The sequence below is a fragment of the Octodon degus genome, unplaced genomic scaffold, assembly GCF_000260255.1.
Source record: "Octodon degus isolate 3935 unplaced genomic scaffold, OctDeg1.0 scaffold00112, whole genome shotgun sequence".
NCBI lineage: Eukaryota > Metazoa > Chordata > Mammalia > Rodentia > Octodontidae > Octodon > Octodon degus.
The window spans coordinates 5,835,844-5,855,347 of NW_004524688.1; the positions used below are offsets into that span (position 1 = coordinate 5,835,844).

The window sequence follows — 19,504 nt, forward strand, 5'->3', positions numbered from 1 at the left end:
TTTTTTAATGAAACTGGGGGTTGAACTCAGGCCCTTGCGCTTGCCCGGCAATCGCTTATTCTACTGAGCCATCTCCCCAGCCCCCCATGTATGTGTTCTTATAAATGTATTTTAGAAATGAAGCATTAAAATATGTTTCTTTCCTGTTTGGATAGCTGATTCTATTTAATGCTGAATGATGTCCCATATCTACTCACTGGGCTGGGAAGGGCTGAGATTAAGTGTGCATGCGCATGTATAAGTGTGTGCTTATATGAGTGTGTGCATGTGTGCACACAAGTGCACTCTTGAGCGCCTGCTATACTGGGTGCACTCTGCTGCCATTGCAGTGATGATCTGGGATGACCTCAAGAAGAAGACCGTCATTGAGATCGAGTTCTCCACGGAGGTCAAAGCAGTGAAGCTGCGACGAGATAGGTTAGTTTCATGTCCTTGTCCATGGGTTGGTTGTTCCACATTCCCACAGGACACTGCAATGCTTTTCTGTCACAGAAAAATCATTTTCAGAAATGCTGTGTTAAAATGTTAGGGACGCTAGCTAATGACCATCACATCCAGAGCTGATGGAAGAAGGTGGGATCTCAACTGGCCTTGGGGCCAGAGGATGATGTGGCCTGCAGGGATGACCTCTAGGAGAGCCCGGAAGGGACCCAGAGTTGGTGTCAGTTTGGCATTGCCAAGTGCTGGAGAGGGTGAGAGAAGTGTGGAAGCCCTGCTGTGTCTCTGTCCCTGCCGGTGTCAGTGGTCTCTTCACAGGCTTTCTTCCTACTGACTTCAGAATGCTTTTCCTATCAGTTGTGAGGACGTGGGAACAGCCTGAGGACTTGGTGCTTGGGAACTGAGAGCTGGGGGACTGGGCTAGCGCTGAGCGCAGAGCTGTGGAAAGCCCTTGGTAGCACAGAAGCTTGAACCAAATCAAAGATCTGCTTGCAGACTGTTCTTAACAATGAAGATCTCTATAAGAATATGAAAGTATGATTTGTAGCTATGCATGGAGCTGTGCCCTGTAATCCCAGCACAGGCAGGTAGATCATTGTGAGTTCAAGGCCAACATGGACTACATAATGAGACCGTGTCTCAAATCAATTAATAATAAAAATACAAATAAGTAAATGGCTAGGGTAGTAGTTTTAGTATAAAGGAAGGAAGGTGGGTTTCATTTGGTTCTTCCATAGGCAGTGTTCTCTGAGGCTGACCTGGGTCAAGTTTGAGCCCCCCCCAGCATTGCCCTAAGACACATGCCACCTGGTTGCATCTGTGTCCAACTTCCAAAGGCCCCTTGCTTTGGGTCTTACTCAAAAACAGCTCTTTCTGTATATGGTATTTCCAATAATTCTGAGTTTCAAAAATGATAACAGATATCATAGGTTAGGCAGGGTAGTGCACACCTGTAATCCCAGCACTCAGAAGACCGAAGCAGGCGGATCTCATGAGTTAAGGCCATCCTGGACTACATTGTGAGACCGTGACTCAAGAAATGGAAAAGAATGGGAATCTCAAAATTCTATGTTTCACCATTTGTGGCATGGAACTCTGATCGTCTTTTCTTTGCAGAATTGTGGTTGTCTTGGACTCCATGATAAAAGTGTTCACATTCACACACAACCCTCACCAGCTGCATGTCTTCGAGACCTGCTATAACCCTAAAGGTGAGCACCTTGAGGGTGGGTGGCAGTGGGTGGCTGTGAGGCTCCAGGCTGTCCTAAAGGAGGTGTCTGCGCTGCAGCACTGTGGTGGGGTGGGGCGGGGCATGCTTTGCCCCCAGGAGAACTTGGAGTTGCTGCCAGCTCTGGCCCTCCATGACTCTGAGCTCTCTGGATCCATAGTGCTGAAGCCACACTTTGTGCCACAACTGAGAGCTGCTTCCTGTGCTTCCCCACCCATCCTGAATCCCCAGATTTCAATCCCAAGACCTCAAGGGGGCCCCCAAAGCACACCAAGTCCTCAGGCCACACCCTGTGTTGGAGCACACAGCGTTGAGTCTGAGCTTAGCATTTTCTTCCTTGCCTCCAGAATTAGAAGCTTCTGAGGCCAGCTATCTTGTGATATAAATTAAGTAACTCACATGAATCTTGCTATGCTGCCCAGGCTGGTCTTAAACTCTTGGGCTTAGTAATCTTCCTGCCTAGCCTTTCAAGTAACTGAAACTACAGGTGTGCCACTGTGCTGGCTGTGTTTAACTTTTCATAGTACAGGGGGCCGTCTGTGTTCACTGCTTGGATAGTTTGCCAGTATACCATGCAGTCATGTGTTCATCATTGTGATCAAATAAATACCTAAGAAAAACAGCCTGGAGGAGGAAAGGCTTGTGTTGGCTCATACTGGAGGCTTCTGTCAGCCAGCTGTGTGGCTGTCAAGGCTGTGGTGAGGCAGAAGCTTCTGGTGGAAGGATATGGAACAAAGCTGCTTACCTCAGGACAGCCAAGGATGCACACCCTGAGAGGCCAGGCCGTTGCCGGGCCACTTCCAGTAGTGCCTTTGCAGGAGGATTAGGGACCTGAGCACCTTTTCATACACTGTTGGTCCACATATCTTGTGTGAACTGACCTTTTTGGAGGATAGCACTGGAGATGGAACAAAGGGCCTAACACTGTGCTATTTCCCCTGCTCTTTTTATTTTTTTATTATCTTTTCTTTTTTTTATAATTAATTTTATTGAGAAAAAAATAGCAATGAGACAGTTTCAAAACAGGTTAGTAGGACATTTACAATAATTAATCCATAGCATATTGTTGTCTTCCTGGTAGTTATTCATCATACAAGAGCCAGAATGATATCAAAACACTATTAGTACAAATCTTCTCATTGAACTAAGAGAAAGTAGCTGTATATCTATCCTATTTTGTATATACAGATATATGTGTGTGTATGTGTGTGTGTGTATTTTTTTTTTCACTACAAAATGATTCTTCATTTATAGCCCCCTTTTTTGTTTAATTTTGTCAGAGATGGGTATTCCATTTTATTCCATTCAAATAAAATGGAACTCTATTATTTACTTATTTATTTATTTTGAAGTACCAGGACTCAGGACCTTGCACTTGCCAGGCAGGTGCTTATTCTACTGAGCTATCTCCTTGGCCCTTACCCTTTTTAATTTTTTTATTTTGAGACAGTGTCTCAGTAAGTTGTGCCTGCAAGATTTTTTTTTTTTTTTTTTTTTTTTTTTTTTGGTACCGGGGCTTGAACTCAGGACCTTGCACTTGCCAGACAAGCACTTATTCTACTGAGCTATCTCCCCAGCCACCACAGATACAAGATTTGAACTCAAAATTCTCTGAGCTCAGCCTTCTAACGTCCTGGGACTATATGGAGCATGCCTGTGTCTGCCCTCATTTCTTTCCTTTTTTTCTTTTTTTTTTTTTTTGGTGGAATGGGGGATTGAACTGAGGCCTTTGCACTTGCCAGGGAAGCCCTTATTCCACTGAGCCATCTCCCTGGCTCCCTGCCCCCATTTTTTAACTAACTGATTGTGGTCTTCTTATAAAGTTCCACCTGAATTCTGGGTAGAGCCTTCATCTGACAGACTTCTGTGTTTTATTCTCAAAGTCTAGTGTTAGATCTTCCAGCTTAGGTTAACTTTGGATTTTTTTTTGGCTGGCTTAGGCTGCCTTAAGGGTGGATCTGGTAAAAGCATGGGGAGCTGGGGATCAAACCGTAGTCCCCTGTGCCTGATTGGGTTTGCCCCAGCAGGCACTTAAACAACTGAGCTAACCAGCAAGCCCTCTAGGTTAACTTTTTGTATGTAAGATGAAGGCCCAGGTTCTCTCCTGCCTCCCATATTACTTTAAAGACCTTTTTTGCATTGAATTACTTTCGCACTTTTGCATTGACCAGTTAGGTTTTTTCTGGATGCTTGAGTTCTCCTTCCCAGTCCCACCTGGCTTTGTACTCCCCACCAATGCATCCAGTTGTGCTTTGCTGTATGCCTCAGGGCGCTGGTCTGTGTTCTGGGCCAAGCCATTCTGCTCTGGTTTCTTGAAATCGGACTGTTACTCATGTAGTCTTGTTCCAGGAGTCCCTGCATCCTCATCCTTTGTTTTCCTTTGTAGCTCTCAGCTTTGTCTGCTGAGTTGTTGGTAGTAGCTGCTGACTGTAGCAAAGGGCAGTGCTCTGTCCTATGGCCTTGTGGCCAGGGACGTAGGGTCCTCCAGAGCAGGGCTTGTGCATCTTTTGCTATATGTACCTGTTAGCATGTACTTGGGATCTCTTAGGGGTTTTGTTTGTTTTGGTTTTTTGAAATGGTCTCACCATGTAGCTCAGGCTGGGTTCAAACTCATAGTGATCTTCCTGCCTCAGCCCCCCAAGTGCTGGGATTATGGGCACGCACCAGCATGCCTGGCTTTAAACTATTTTTTATAGTTATTTTTCTATTTGTATGGGGGTGGGACATGCTGGTGATTGAACCCAGCAGTGTTGTATCACTGAACCACATCCTTAGCCCTTTTTTACTTTAAAAATTTTTTTTAATCTTTTATGCAAGGTCATGAGTTCAATCCCTGGTACAATAAATAAATAAATAAATAAATATTTTATTTATTTATTTGGTATAGGGTCTGACTACACAAGTTGGACTCAGTGATCCTCCTGTGTCAGCCTCCCCAGTGCTGGGATTATAGGCATGTGCCACCACACCTGGTTTTGGTGGCTGGCAGGGCACTGCATGCCGTACTAGGGATTGAACATGGGTCCTTGTGCTTGCCCGGCAGATGCTTAGACTGCTGAGCTCCCAGCCCTTTCTTTTAATTTTGAGCCAGGATTTTTCTAAATTGTCCAGGTAGCACTTAAATTTGGGACCCTCCTACTAGGATTACAGGCATATGCTACCATAACCAGCTTGGAGCAGTTTGTATATTTTGTAGTATGGTAGTGCGTTCTCAGTAGCTGATATCACAAAAGACAGATGTCATTCTATTCAATAATCAGTTGTTCAGAGAATGTGTTTCCATTTGTGAGAGTGTCTCATGGGTGGTCGCTTTGTTCCTGATATCGTTTACAATCAGAAGTCCTTAAGTTGACTTTGTTATTATGATAAAAATGTATACTAAGAAGATAATCATTCTTTTCTGAACAAAAAGGTTTTGGTTGTGAGGAATCAGAGTTTTGGCCCAGTATCAGCTGCTGATGGCTTCCTCTGTCTCTGTTCAGGCCTCTGTGTCCTGTGTCCCAATAGTAACAACTCCCTCCTGGCCTTCCCGGGCACCCACACGGGCCATGTGCAGCTCGTGGACCTGGCCAGTACTGAGAAGCCTCCCATGGACATTCCTGCTCACGAGGGTGTCCTTAGCTGCATCACCCTAAACCTGCAGGGAACAAGAATTGCCACTGCCTCCGAAAAAGTAAGTGTGAGCCCCTCAGGGGCCTGGGTAGGGTGACATGTGGCTCCCGGCTGTCTAACTGTTCGGTCCCCACAGCCCGGGTTCTGCAGAGCACAGGAGAGATGAGTGAGTGCCACTCATTCCTGTGCTTCTGTTGCAGCAGGCTGGTGACTGCGTGCTGTCCTCTTGTCACCTCTGGAGGGTACCACAGTGGTCTGCTACAGTGCTGTGTATGCCTGATGGGTAGAAGTACTGCTTTGTAAAATATTGATTACCTCGGTGCCTTCAACCTGAATTAATTTGGATTTTGAAGCAAGAAAATTGAATCATCTTACTATCATTCATATAAGCCTCCAAGCCCAGGCTATTTTTAGGGAATCAGAAATGGCGGCATGGCTGTGTGCATTGGGTGTGGGCCCGGGGGTGCAGGCCAGCCTCTGCATATGTATGGGACCAAGCAGAGGATGGGCCTGCTCTTCGGAGTGCTGTTCAGAATGTTGCTGGCTTAGCAACAGCTATAATTGTACATAAACTCATGAACATTGTCTCTTGAGTACTTTTGCTCTTACTCTCTCCCTTAGACTCTCCTTACCCCTGAAGCCCCTTGCTATAATCAAAGCCCCTCCCACATCACAGTGTCTTTGTACACTCACTGGTGTTCAAGGGCTTTTCAGCTTCATAGCAGTCCAGAAGCATTCGACTTCAGAAGCCTTTGCATTTTGGTTGTTTCTGGGCTAGCGATGCACGATACAGTATTTTCTGGTGGTGCTAGGCAGAGCAGTGATTCTGGGACTGAAGCACGTTCTCTCCCATGGCCCATTGCTGACATTTGTGGCAGGCAGGCTGTGGCATTGGAACACTAGGTGTGTCCAGTACAGTGTTCATTTCTAGGTTACTCAGAGCTTCAGGGGCATCTGTAAAACATTTTACAGCAAAACCATCCTCTGAGAAGTCCTCCCCACACCCCCATGAGAGATTCCTACTGCACTAGGGCCAAGACTAGGTTTCTTACTTTAGTGGAAATTTAATTGAACTTGCTGCTCTGTACAAAAGGGGTAGGCGGAAGTGGGGATTGAACTCAGGCCCTTGCGCTTGCCAGGGAAGTGCTTATTCTACTGAGCCATCTCTCCAGCCCAATTTCTCTTTCTGTAGCTAAGGATGCTTCATGTTAAGTGGTAAATACAGCTGTGAGTCCTTCCTGAGTCTTGGCATCATATCTCCCATTACGCAGGATCATGACACTGCTTTTCTGACAGCAGGTGGGGGTCTGACTTCGGGTGGCTTTCTGCAGATGGCGCCTATCTTGCGAGGGAGGCAGGCATGGGGCCTGGGCCTTTTCCTAGAGTGCCAGCCACAGGGTGGGTGTCTGTTTCAGTCAGGCATCATTCCCCACCCATGCTGTGCCCTGCCAGTCTGTGGGACTAAGCTACCAGTGTATTCTTGGGTCTGTGGCAGCCCTGTGTGGTGGGGAGTTTGGGAAAGGGTCTACGGGCCAGGGGGCCTGTGAGTACAAATCATCTCAAAGACTCGGGAGTTGTGAATCGCTGATAATAAAACACTTCACTGTTTTTCAAAGGGGACCCTTATAAGAATATTTGATACTTCATCAGGGCATTTAATCCAGGAGCTACGAAGAGGATCTCAAGCAGCCAATATCTACTGGTAAGGACATATAGCCTGACCCTGACAGCTGCTAGGTGGGCGGTTTCGGCTCTTCTTGCTGTTACTGCATTTTACTTTATATTATATGGTGTGTACATAAAAGGAGCAGAAAGCCGGGATGGGGGCTTGTCCCCGTGATCCTTACTACTCCAGAGGCTGGGCAGGAAGATTGCAATTTCAAAGCTTACCCAGCCAAATTAGCAAGACTGTCTCAAATAAGAGCTGGGAGTGTAGTTCACTACCTTGCCTGGCATGCATGTGCCCCAAGGCTCAGTCTCTGATGCCACCATAAATCCTTAGCAGACCACTGTGGTTGCCTGATGTGGGCTCAGCACCCCGCCTGGGCACTCATCCTTTGCTGGCTTGAACTCATCCTTATACCTCATTCCAAGTTGGTTTCTGTAGCATTTTAAAACGAAGGCTAGAGGCCTTGCTGGCTGGCCCTTAATCTCTTGGCCAATGAGTTCTGAGATGGACTGGTCTGTGGTCCCACAGGTCTGCAGTGCTGATGTGCAAGAGCCCAGCCTGGGGCTCCCCACCAATGCTGGCTGGTATGTGGGATCTTGGCTTCCGGTGCCAGGGCTCTGGGTCTGGAGGCTCGGCTCACAGACACATGGGGCCAGTGCCCAGCCCTGGAGCAGCCTGGGCTTGCCAGTCTCTTTCCCTGAGCCTCACGCCTAGGCTCAGACTGAGAGCATCAAGTCCTGGCTTGCAGCTCAACCCTGGCCTAAGGGTACAACTATGGGCAAATGGCAGAGAGGGCCTTTCTTGAAGTACCACCTTAGATCAGGACTTGGAGGTCTTGAGGAGTGAACTTATATGGGGTGCTATGCGTGTCATGCCTGTTCTTGGGGTCCCCACAGAGCCCAAACTTTATCTCATCTTTTCTGCAGCATCAACTTCAACCAGGATGCCTCCCTCATCTGTGTGTCCAGTGACCATGGCACAGTGCACATTTTTGCAGCTGAGGACCCAAAAAGGAATAAGCAGTCTAGGTAGGTTCTAGGCCTATTGGCAGGGAAGAACCTGGAGGAACAGGGTTGACCCCTGCTTCAGTTTGGCAGGGCTGGAGTCTGTCACAAAGATGTGTGGTGAGCACTCAGTCTTTCTGGGTGATGGTTCACATCCGTGTTGGGGACCCTGATGGCAGAAGAGGCCTACCGGTGGGGCTGCTGTTATTATAAATCCATTTATAGCCAGGCAGGGTGGCTCACACATGTAATCCCAGCATTCAGGAGGCTGAGGCAGGAAGATTGCCACAAGTTTGAGGCCATCCTGGGCTACATAGTGAATTTAAGGCCAGCCTAAATGATGGCCCTCTTTGAAAAAACCAAATAAAAACAACAAACCTCAGTTTTTCTGTAAGTAAAAGTTTTAAAAAGATAGAATTGAAATGATTCAGTCCAAAATTATTTTAGAGCACTTTAGTATTTTTAATAGCTCTCTGGGTTTAAGCAGGTAATGCTGTTCTTTCTTTTCTCCTTGTTTTTGTAGTCTGGCATCCGCCAGCTTCCTTCCAAAATACTTCAGTTCCAAATGGAGTTTCTCCAAGTTCCAGGTCCCCTCGGGCTCTCCCTGCATTTGTGCCTTTGGGACGGAGCCAAATGCGGTCATTGGTAAGTGGCTTCCTAGGAAGAGCAGTGCCCTGGCGGGTGGGGACTGTGAGCCACACGGCACTCAGCTCAGAGCCTAGTGCGTGCAGCCCTGGCCGACACAGCGTCTCTTATCCTAGCCATCTGTGCCGACGGCAGCTACTACAAGTTCCTGTTCAACCCCAAGGGCGAGTGCATCCGGGACGTGTACGCGCAGTTCCTAGAGATGACCGACGACAAGCTGTGACACTAGCCCTGAGCATCCAAGTGCCAGCTGCCCAGTGCCCTGCAGACCCCTGGGGCTGGTGCCAATGCCCAGGACCTTGGGGAGCGGGGGCTAGGAGGGACTGCTCAGGACTTGGGTATCAAGCCATCGAGGCTGTCTGCCTTCTTGAGAAAGGCTCCTGTTTCCTGAATTAAAGAACCATCACCAAGGCACTGCAGACACTCAGTGGCCCACCCGCCGCCGCCACCTTTTAGTTCAACTGTGACATTAGTATTAGTGGCTCCACCCACCGCATCCTCACTCTGGCAGAGACTTCTCGGCAACCTGGGGACAGCACAGTGGAGCCCGTCTTTGCACCGACCCCCTGGCCCCTGAGCTGTGGGGCAGCGAGCAGGTGTGTCCTGGCAACGCAGTGCAGCCCAGACCAGGTTCCCAAAGTGAGAGCCACCCGCCCACACCCGCGACACATGCTGCAGCCCTGTGGCAGCAGTGGGAGGGAGGCACAGAGGGCCCCAGTGAGCAGAGTACTGGTTCTTGTTCCAGGAAGGAGCATGACTGTGGGTTTCCCAGTTAAATCTGGGTTCAGGCAGTTCGCTCGTGACGTGTAGGGAAGAAAATAGTGCATAGACAAGTGGAAAATTAGTTAACAAAAAACACCATCCCTTAATTCGAAGGGCTCTTCCCCAGAGCTAGCCACATGTCCTGGGGACCTCTGTGTGGGGACAGCTTTAGCTGCTGCGTCCACCCCTTGCCGCCTCCCCAGCATTATGAGTAGCTGCACACTAACATTTTGAGGATGAAAGGCACGTACCGTTTCGAAGAATCTGGTAACTCAGGCTCTGGGTTCCACGTTGTCCGTGCTCCTTGAGGTAAATATTTTCCTTCAGTTAGCTTGAAAGAAGCTTCATGGTTTTGATTTCAGGCTGCACATATTTACAGTCTGCATCGCGGCAGGTCTGCAGCCTGCCATGTCCTTGCTGTTATGTAACCGACTAACTTCCCACGTGGGTTTTGATGTCGAGGATGCATGTTGCCTTTACGTGTATTTAATCATGAAATTTAATTTTGCACTTATTTGTACGGTTTCTTTTAAATAAAAGTGACTAATTTTGTTGTATTCTGTACTGTGAAGAACGGGGCAGCACGTTATGAAGGCAGACATTGCTCTCCTTGTTTTGAGAGTCTGTTTGGATAGTAGTTGTCAAGACGGTGATGTCATCACAGGACATGAGCCAGGGCCTCCTGCCACCATGCTGTGTGAGGCGTCGCCTCGGAGAGGGCCCAGCGGTGGGAGTAGAAGCCGCAGGCAGCGTCTGTGTGGGTCCCACAGAGGGCAGGGCAGAGCAGAACGTGGTGATGCGTGGGCAGGCTCCCTGCCTGTCTCCTCCTGCCACAGAGGTGCCAGCCTGCCACTGGGTGGGAAAATGGGGTGTGTGACACGTGGACACCCATGTTGGTCTGTTTCCCTTCATTGGTGACCCTTATTTTCTTGGACAATAAAGAGCTGTCTTTCTAGGTCAGGGGAGCAGAACGGTCCTTTACATTCATGTGATTTCCAGCACGTGGTTTCCCCAGTATAGTCTGGTACAGAGGACAGATGTGCAGTAGCAGAGCGAACGAGGGGTACAGGGGTCTCTCAGGGCGGTGCTGGCGTGGGACAAGGGACCCTGCCGAGCTAGGCAGTCCCTCGTGGCAGCCTCCCTGGTCACCCACAGCCCACACTGGTCCATCAGCCCCTGAAGTTGGTGTCGGCTGTGGTTTGTCCCTCAGTGTGTCCTTCAGGCTGCTACACCTCCTGGAGACATCGTGCACAAGACAGGAGAAAGTCCTACTGGCGGGCTGTCCAGGTAGGCCTCTACCTTCTACGTGTGGTCCTCTGATGCCTGCCTTGCCCCCTGCTGCTGCCCTGTGCAAGATGGTGGCTCTGTGTGGACCTTGTCCCCTCCCCTCCCCTCTCCTCTGGCCAGTAGCACTGGGCTCCATAGCCTTGTTCAACCAAAAGGGTTTTTTTTTTCCAAAAGATTTTTTGTTTTGTCTTTTTGTGGGGTTTTTTTTTTTTTTGTGTGTGTGTGTGTGTGTGTCTTTTTGAGATAGGATCTCACTATGCAGTTCAGGATGGCCTTGAGCTCTCTTTGTAGCCCAGGCTAATTTCAAGCAGTGGTCCTCCAGCCAAAGGTTTTCATGTTGTCTTTTCTCTCTACAGCCACCTCATGCTTGGGTACCAGAGACAACTTGAGGCGGCCTTCACCGCTGGGCAGTTCTTTCATGTGTCAGCTTGTGTCGTGGCAGTTTCACATTTGAAAATGGACTGGACAGTATGTAGGATCAGCCAACAAAATGTGTATTCCTTCTAAACTAGAGAACACAGGAAAATACAGTAGTACCTAAGCTCACAGACTTCATCTGTTCTATGATTTTGGAAAAGATGGTCACGTGTCTTTGTTTGAGAGAGATGTTCCCTAAGGTAGAGTTTACAAACAAAAATAAAACGGCCAAATGTGGGCAGGGGATGTAGCTCAGCAGTATAAGTTCCTGCCTGACAAGTGCAGGGTCCTGAGCTAAATCCTAGGTACCACAAAATAACCTGCCAAATGTTTATCTGCAACCCAAATTATTTGAAAATAAAAGCATTCTTGAACCAAGGGCCCACTGGCCATCACTGCAGAGAATCCCCTGTGCTCACACCACCAGAGAGGACTTGCACCACTGGGTGTGAGATGTACAATTTTAGTGTTAAGGTCCTGCTTTTTAAGTTTTTAAACTCAAAAGACACCACGACCTGCTTCAGCTGCCCAAGCATATGAATTTGTATTTGCTGTTATTTAAAAGGAATCTGCACACATGCAGATTCACAAACTTGTCTGGTTACCACACTGGACTTGGGGATTGTGGATCAGGACTTTGAATTGAGTCCAAACCTGCCACCTCTCCATGTGAGACTGCTCCTGCACCTGGAGCTTCCTCACGGTCCCACTAGGACCTAACTGCTTTGGGCAGTTAGGGGGGGCGGGATTTGGAATACACGGTGTGATGGAAGTGCACAGTGAATGTTTAAATTTATTATTTAAAAAACACTGCCACTTTGATTACGCTGATCCCATTATCCTTGCCACTTTCTGAAGCCGTTCCTAAAGTGCACTTTCATGAGTGTCTTTATGAGGTGTGGTCAGAGATACAGGGACCGCTGTTGCATGCGGCCCAAGGGTCAGAACAGCCACGAAAGGGGAGTATTCTGCGCCAACTCAGGACACTGGCAGCCAGGACAGCCCCTAAACGCTCATGGAGCCAGGCTCTGACGGAGCCAAGAGGCGTTCTCAGGCTGGGGCCACCGCAGCAGGCGGGCAGCTGATTGTGTCAGACGGCTTTTCTGCATCCGAGAGATGGTTGCGTTTATCTTTTCTGTTAATTTTTTTCATCTTCAGCTGACTCCCATTCTGAGAAAGAGCCACTTGGTTATGGCATAGTCCTGAAAGCTGCTGGATTTGCTTGCTGATAATACTTGAGGGTTGGTTTTCGTTTGGGGCATAAGAGACACTGATTTGTAGTTTCTCATCTTTGTCTTACTGTTGTATCTTGGGTTTCGGGTTAATTTGTAGTTTTAATGTTTATTTTACTATTTCATCCACTTAATCATTCGTTTGTAGTACTGGGGATTGAACCCAGAGCCTTCACAGTGAGCCACCCTATTTCCCTGAAAGTAAGACCTAACTAGCAAGGAAGCCCTAGCATGATTGTGGAGCGTTTTCGTAAGCCCTATCGCAAAAGAAGCTCAGTAAGATCAGTGTCCAGACAGATACATTTAGTTGTAACACACAGTGAGTTAGAAAATATTAATATATAATTAAATATAAATAATACCTAAGTGATAATATAAATTATAATTATTTGTGAATACCCAAGCAGGTGCCTTTGGACAAGATGTAAATGCTTTAGAAAACCGATGGCTTAGTACTGAATGACCAGTTGGACTCCAGGCGCAAAACACAGACAACATGTACACTTGGTAACGAGCAAGCGGATAGGGTGTCTAATGTGGATCTTCATACAGTGCATTGTGTGTTCTGATGGACGTACTTAGTGCACTCGTGAAATAAAGAAATGTTTTCTAAATTTTGGTCCCTGTAATTTTTTTGTCACTTTCGTGTGGTGCATCATTCTTAACTTTTATCATTTTTGTTGCTGCTCCTATCATAAGTCTTCAGTTACCACTTGATTTAACGGAAACTTTAATAATACCTAGTGAAGCCAGCCTGCAGGAGGAGGTCAGGACTGGGGTGAAGAATTCGCGGGATAAAATCACTGACAGCCGCGTGGCCAGTGCGCTACGAGCAGGCTACATGGACAAGGAGGCAGCTGTGGTGCTGCACATAAGCGCCTGGGCCAGTGGTTCGGTGGGAAATGGAGTTGCAAGAAATTGAGGCCACAATTCGGGTTTGAATGGTTACGATGATGTTCCTGAAGATGATGTGACTATTTGAAGAAATGTAGGGTTTGTACAGAAATGAATAAATGTAGATTGCTGTGCATGAAAAAACAAGACGTCCCTGAAATTAAGCCGTCACATCTTTTGGAAAGAAAAGTGAAACAAGACCTGTTCTCATTGGCTGGCACCGAGTACACCCCAGCCTCTCCCGCGCCTCCTCCCGTCTCCCCAGAGGGAGGAGACTGCTTCCTGCGCAGCCAATGGGCTGCTGGAGATGCCAGTCCAGGGTCCGTGCAGACGTGAAGGACCTCGCATGATATTCCGCATAGTCGGCCCAAGGAGTCTGGAAAGTCATTTCCTTTCTGTTGCCTCTGAAAACTACAGGAGGTAGCTAACCTGGTTTCCAGCAGCCTACCTATATTTTCTAGTTTCTGGTACTGAGGTTTGAACCAGGGAAACTCCTACCTCTGAGCAACACCCTCTCCTCCCTTTGAGGCAGGGCCTCTATGTCACTAAGTTGCTTAGGCTGGCTTCCAACCTGGAGTTCTCCTGCCTCAGCCTCCCAGAGTGCTAAAATCACGATGTGTGCACCACTGTGCCCCGCTTGCTGACTATTTAAGGAGTACATTTCAGCAGCATCCAGTTCACTGACAACATTGTGCCGCCACCATTCCTTCCCTCTCTGGAGGGACAGCCCACAGCCGGTGCAGGCACCCTCCAGCCTGCGTCTTGTCCTGGGTCTGCTGCTGCACAGCTCGCTGCAGTGGGCTCATTCAGCCCAGCGTCAGGCTGGTTCAGCTTCCGTTCCTGTTGCAAGAACTGTCGGTTGTAAGGAGGGGCGCGGGGGTGTGCGTGTTGGCTCCACTGCTGAGGCCACGGGAACATTGGTTGCTGACTGACAGACCACACAAGGACACCCCTCCAGGGATGTGCCCAGAGCTCTGTCCCAAGCCCAGCCACTCCCAGGACATCGCAGTCTTCCCACTGACTTCTTACCTATGCCTCTGTGACAAACCTGAGCACTCAGAAGGACAGACAAATTACGGATTTTCATAGCAGTGCCAGCCAGATGCCTCAGCCAAGGCCAGGCGCCTGGATGCCTGGAGTGTCTGCCCAGGGCTCTGCAGCATTCCAAGAGGGAGGCAAACCCCTGGGGTGGTGGCTCTGAATTTTTTCCCTAAGGAAGACACTGAGCCAGGCTGGGCCACCTCAGCCTGTGTGACTGTCTACCCAATGACCTCTGCAGCAGGATGAGATCACTCCAGAGGAGCACTGTGAGGACACAGCCGCGTGCATAGCATGCAGCCCGGGATCCTGCTTTCCTCGCTCGCATGGTGCTGGCTGTCGAGTAGCATCAGGGGCTCTGGGCCGTCCATGCTGGCCTGCTGGAGCACACGGGCGGATCCAGCCCCCAGCGGTCATTAATGCTGCTGGGGGCATCCTGGCCAAACCTTTCACTTCCTTTAGTTCAGGGCTGTGAGATGCTGTGGACACGTGGCCCAGTCTCATGCAGCCCGCAGTTTGCAGGGTGGCTGTGTGATCCCTGCCTCTAGGATGCAGCAGGCGTAGTTCCAGTTCTGTGCTGTTCCAGACCCTAAAAGAGATGCTTCTTCTCTGTGTAGTGGAATTTACAGGCAAAATACCACACAGGTCTTTTCCTTTTAGGAGTCAAATTCATGTAGCATGCAGCTGCTCATCCTGAAGTGCATGCTTTTTTTTTTTTTTTTTTTAAGAGTAAAATGGAGGGCCAGCCAAACAGCTCACCAGATTAAAATGCCTGCAAGCAGGCAGAGGGGCTGGGGGTTCGATCCCCAGGCCTGACGTGCTGGCCCCACCTCCGGGGCATGCTGAGACAGGATTGAGACTGGGTGTGGTATCACACGCCTGTAATCCTAGCTCTTGGGAGGCTGTAAACAGCTGGATCACTATGAGTTGATCTAGTAGTGAGATCCTGAACACCCTGCAGACCCGTCCCTGAAATAAATAAATAGAGTAAAATGTTATCAAGGGAGCAATGGCTCCTGGCAGCTGGGGACCCAGAAAGTGAGTTGCCATCTGAAGTACACACATACACAGCAGCAGGGACCCAGCACTGTGTGGCCACCACCTGTCCCTGTGTGCACCTGCACACCCAGAAAGCAGCCTTAGCCCACTGAGAAGCCACGCAGCCACCCTAGTCCAAGGCAGTCGCTGTGCGGTGCCTTGTTCCTCACGGTGCTGGACTGGTCACACTGCGCTGGCCACTGCCACAGCAGCCACCCTTCAACCTCAGGCAGGTGCGTCCCTTGGGGGGGGACACAAGTGCAGGTCCACCACGGGCACTGTGGGGACAGTTCTGATTCGCCCAAGGGCGGGTGGTGTCTGTTTCAGCTAAGGGTCTGAGACCCTGTGCTCCAGCAGCCCTGCAGCCACAGCCTTTGGGTATCTCCACTCCCACGGCCACGCGTGACACAGGTTCTCACATGATACAGGTTCTCAACATGACTGTTGCAAGAGTCCTTAAGGACCAGCAACTCGAGGCATCTTCTCATGTGCTGCTGGCCATGCCTGTGGCTCTGGGGCAACTCTGTAGCAGGTCTGTGTGAACATTCACAGAACCTGCCTTTTATAATTATTTTAAGAAAGTATTATTTTTGTCTTTTTGAGTCAGGGTGTCACAATGCAGTTAAGGCTGGCCTTGACCTCACTTTATAGCTCAGGCTGGTCTTGAACTCGCAGCAATCCTGCCTCACTCTCCGGAGTGCTGGGAGGCTGGCTTGGAACCTGCCTCTTAAAAAGAAGCTAGGAAAAAAAAAAGCTAGGAATTGTCGGCGCAGCAGCATCCTACTCTCTTCCTTGCTTCAGAATTTTCACTTCCTAATTGAAACTCCATATCCACTAAACATGAATCCAGGCTGGCTGCGCCATACACCTGTCATCCCAGCTTTACCAAGGCTGAGGCAGGAGGGTCACAAATTGGAGTCTAGCTTGAGCAACTTAGTGAAGTCCTGATTCAAAATAAACTATAAAGAGAGCTGGGAATGGGGCTGGTGACATGGCTCAGTGGTCTAAAGCACCTACTTAGAACGAGCTTAGCAAAACACAGGGACCGCGGTTCAATCCCCCAGCACCACATGCCAGCCTGCCCCGCCTCCTGGTGGGCTGAGCTGGCCACACACAGACACAGACACAGACACACACACACACACACACACACAGACACACACACACAAATAAATAAAAATTAAAAAAAAAAAAAGAGAGAGCTGGGAACGTAGTTCAGTGCAAAGGCTGTGGGTTCAATCCTCATTACTGCCAAACACCAAATTCACATTCTCAGCTCTTAATAACTTACATCTCTTTTTAAAAAATAAATCTTTTATGAATTTATTTATTTGGTACAGGCTCTTACTACGCAGCTCAGACTTGTAGTGATCCTCCTGTTTCAGCCTCCCCAGTGCTGGGATTACAGGCGTGCACCACTATTCCCCAGGGTTTCAGGGCCAGTACAGCATGTAGTACCAGGGATCCAACCCCGGCCCTTGCACTAGCCAGGCAGGTGCTTAGACTGCCAAGCTATCTCCCCAGCCCAATAACTTGTATTTCAGTGCCTCTGTGGACTCCATACTTCACATAAATGGGATCACATAGTATTTGTGCTTTTGTGTCCTTTTTAGTCACAGCATAATGAGTTCAAAGTTCACTTTGTAGGGTGAAAAGCCAGGACTTTTCTGTCTGTCTGTCTCTACCTGTCTGTCTGTCTCTGTCTCTCTCTCAGCTGGTCTGCAACTCCAACTTTTGCTACTCCTGCCTCAGCTTCTCAGGTAGTTGGGACTACAGGTGGTGCCACTACACCCACTATATTACTTTTTCTTTCTTTTCAGGCTGGCCTTGAACTCACTATGTAACCCAGGCTGGCCTCAAACTGAAGGAAATCCTGCTTCAGCCTTCTGAGTGCTGGGATTACCGGCATGTGCCACCATGTCTGACTTAGTCTCTATTTACGAAGGAAAGGTTTATTTAACTCACAGTTAGTGGAGGTTTCAGTCCATACTCAGCTGGCTCCAAGGCAGAGCGGCACATGGCAGAGGGCAGTTGTTCATTGTGGTAGAAAACAGCAAAAGAGCAAGAGCAAAAGGGAGGAGGAACAACAACCTAGTTTCTCATTTTTAAACTGGATTGATTGAGCTATAGATTCTTATATGATGGGCAAATACTTTCTCCTATCCTGTAGATTTGTCTTTTAACCTTCTCGATAATATTTTTAATTTTGTAAAGCTCAATTTATCTTTTTTTTTTATTCATGCTTTTTATCTGAAATATAAGCCCCAAACCAGAAGTAGCAGTGCATTCCTGTAGTCCCAGCTGCTTGGGAGGCTGAGGCAGAAGGATCACAAGTTCAAGCCAGCCTGGGGTTTACAGGTTTGTTGGAAATCAGATCCTCCCCCCTGCCTGAGGCTACTATCAGGTGAAGGCTGATAATTACACACTTTTGCAAAGATTATGTCCACTGTCACACGTGGTCACTGTCTTTCTGGTGGTTTTTGTTTTGTTTTTGTTTTGTATTTTTTTAGGGAAGGGTCTATAGTATGTTCAGAGTCTCACCACTAGATTGGACTCATAGTGATCCACCTGTTTACAGCCTCCCAAGGGGCACACGCCACCACGCCCAGTCTCAATTGCTGTCTCAGCACGCCCCAGGGGGCAGGGCCAGCAGGGCAGGCCTGAGGATCGAACCCCCAGCCCCTGAGCCTGCTTGCAGGTGTTTTAATCCTCTGAGCTATCTGGCTGGCCCTCACCTGGTGTTTTGCTAAGAGATTTCCTTAAATGCTTGGATCCAGTAGTGTTGTTTGTTTGTTTTCTGAGGTGTTCTATATTTTTAAAATCCCCTTGAGATCCAGGCATGGTGGAGTACACCTGCTCGCTGTAAGTTTGAGGCCCACCTGAGCTGTAGAGCGAGACCCTGCCTCAAAAACCACAGTCACTTAACCTTCCTGGCCTGTGCCACTGGTAGGCTCTTGGCAGGGTGGGGTTAGGTGATGTGTGGCTCACAGCTTGCAGGTCCCCAAGCACTGCCCTTAGCCACAGGGGAGGTGGGGGTGCAAGTCCTGAGTCCTCTTCCCCCACATCCCACAGCAGTGTTCTGAATCTCTATGGGAGGTGCCATGACCCTGGGTGAATTTCTTAAACAAATAGGCCTGTGATTCATCTGTCCTGAGGGCCTGCTGGGTCCAGGGCCCCATTTTTTTGCAGCTACTCTGTCCTCCTCGGGGTGTAGTGCACAGCCCCCACAGTGGTCCTGCAGCAGGCAGGCAGTCTGGAAGACCGGGGCAGCCCCTGTGGTTACTTCCAGGGGTGTCCCCTTGCCCTCAATCCCTTGCAGGCTGGTAGACAAGCCCACTACACTAAAGGCCTGCCTGCTGCAGCCCCTCAAGCTGTGTGGCTTCCGGAGTCCTCCAGTCTCCTGCCCCAGTCTGTACCAGCAGGGGGAACAGGCTGATCAGGACAATGGGAGTTCTTATTTGAGAACCATGTAGCTCAGGTTGGCCTTGAACTCCTGCCTCAGCCTCCCCAGGTGCTGGGATTATAGGTGCACACACCTGTGCCCTACTCAGAATGATGGCATTTGCCTTGGTTTCTGATTTCTGGTGTTGGTCGTTGTTCCTAATGGCCCATGAGAAGCCACTTGGAGGCTGAAGCTGTGGGGATCAGATTTTATTCCTCCACCTACAGGCAGGCTAATATCCGGGGGATAGCAGCAAATATCTATGTAAAGGTTTAAGGTTGGGGATGTCATTTCTTTTTTAAACATTTTTTTTTTAAAACATTTATTTATTTGTGTGTGTGTGTGTGTGTGTGTGCGCGCGCGCGCGCACGCGCGGCCAGCTCAGCCCACCAGGGGGCGGGCTGGCTGGCATGTGGTGCTGGGGGATCGAACCGCGGTCCCTGTGCATTGCCAAGCTTGTTCAAGTAGGTGCTTTAGACCACTGAGCCATCTCTCCAGCCCCATGGGGATGTCATTTCAAGGAAACTCAATCTGGTTGAAATGTTGGCCTTGAAGGTGGAAGGGGCAATCAGGGCAGTTGGTACACAGAGCTGGCATCAGGGCACTACAGGGCGACCTGAGCCCCACATTAAACTTTTTATTGCCCTTGCTTCTTGTTTACCTGGGTCAAGCCAAAGCCTTTCACGGACAGTCCATGGCTCATGGTGGGCACGTGTCTCTTGGGTCACACTCTGGCCAGTCCTGACTGTCACGTGTGCCTTCTTTCCTTGGTTAGTCTATCTTTTTTTTTTTTTTTTT

The 19,504-nt window shown here is 49.0% G+C and overlaps 1 protein-coding gene across 1 annotated transcript in view; it reads left to right on the top strand.

Moving 5' to 3' along the window:
- Nucleotides 1–9,915, top strand: part of Wdr45b (WD repeat domain 45B) — a 38,724-nt gene extending 28,809 nt beyond the window's left edge. Inside the window, exons 4-10 of the mRNA XM_004639452.2 lie at nucleotides 330–417; nucleotides 1,555–1,649; nucleotides 5,149–5,339; nucleotides 6,895–6,980; nucleotides 7,874–7,975; nucleotides 8,475–8,596; nucleotides 8,713–9,915. Of these exons, the coding sequence (XP_004639509.1) occupies nucleotides 330–417; nucleotides 1,555–1,649; nucleotides 5,149–5,339; nucleotides 6,895–6,980; nucleotides 7,874–7,975; nucleotides 8,475–8,596; nucleotides 8,713–8,819 (791 nt within the window). The 3' untranslated portion in view covers nucleotides 8,820–9,915. The remainder of the gene's footprint in view (nucleotides 1–329; nucleotides 418–1,554; nucleotides 1,650–5,148; nucleotides 5,340–6,894; nucleotides 6,981–7,873; nucleotides 7,976–8,474; nucleotides 8,597–8,712) is intronic.
- The last annotated feature ends 9,589 nt before the right edge of the window (nucleotides 9,916–19,504 follow it).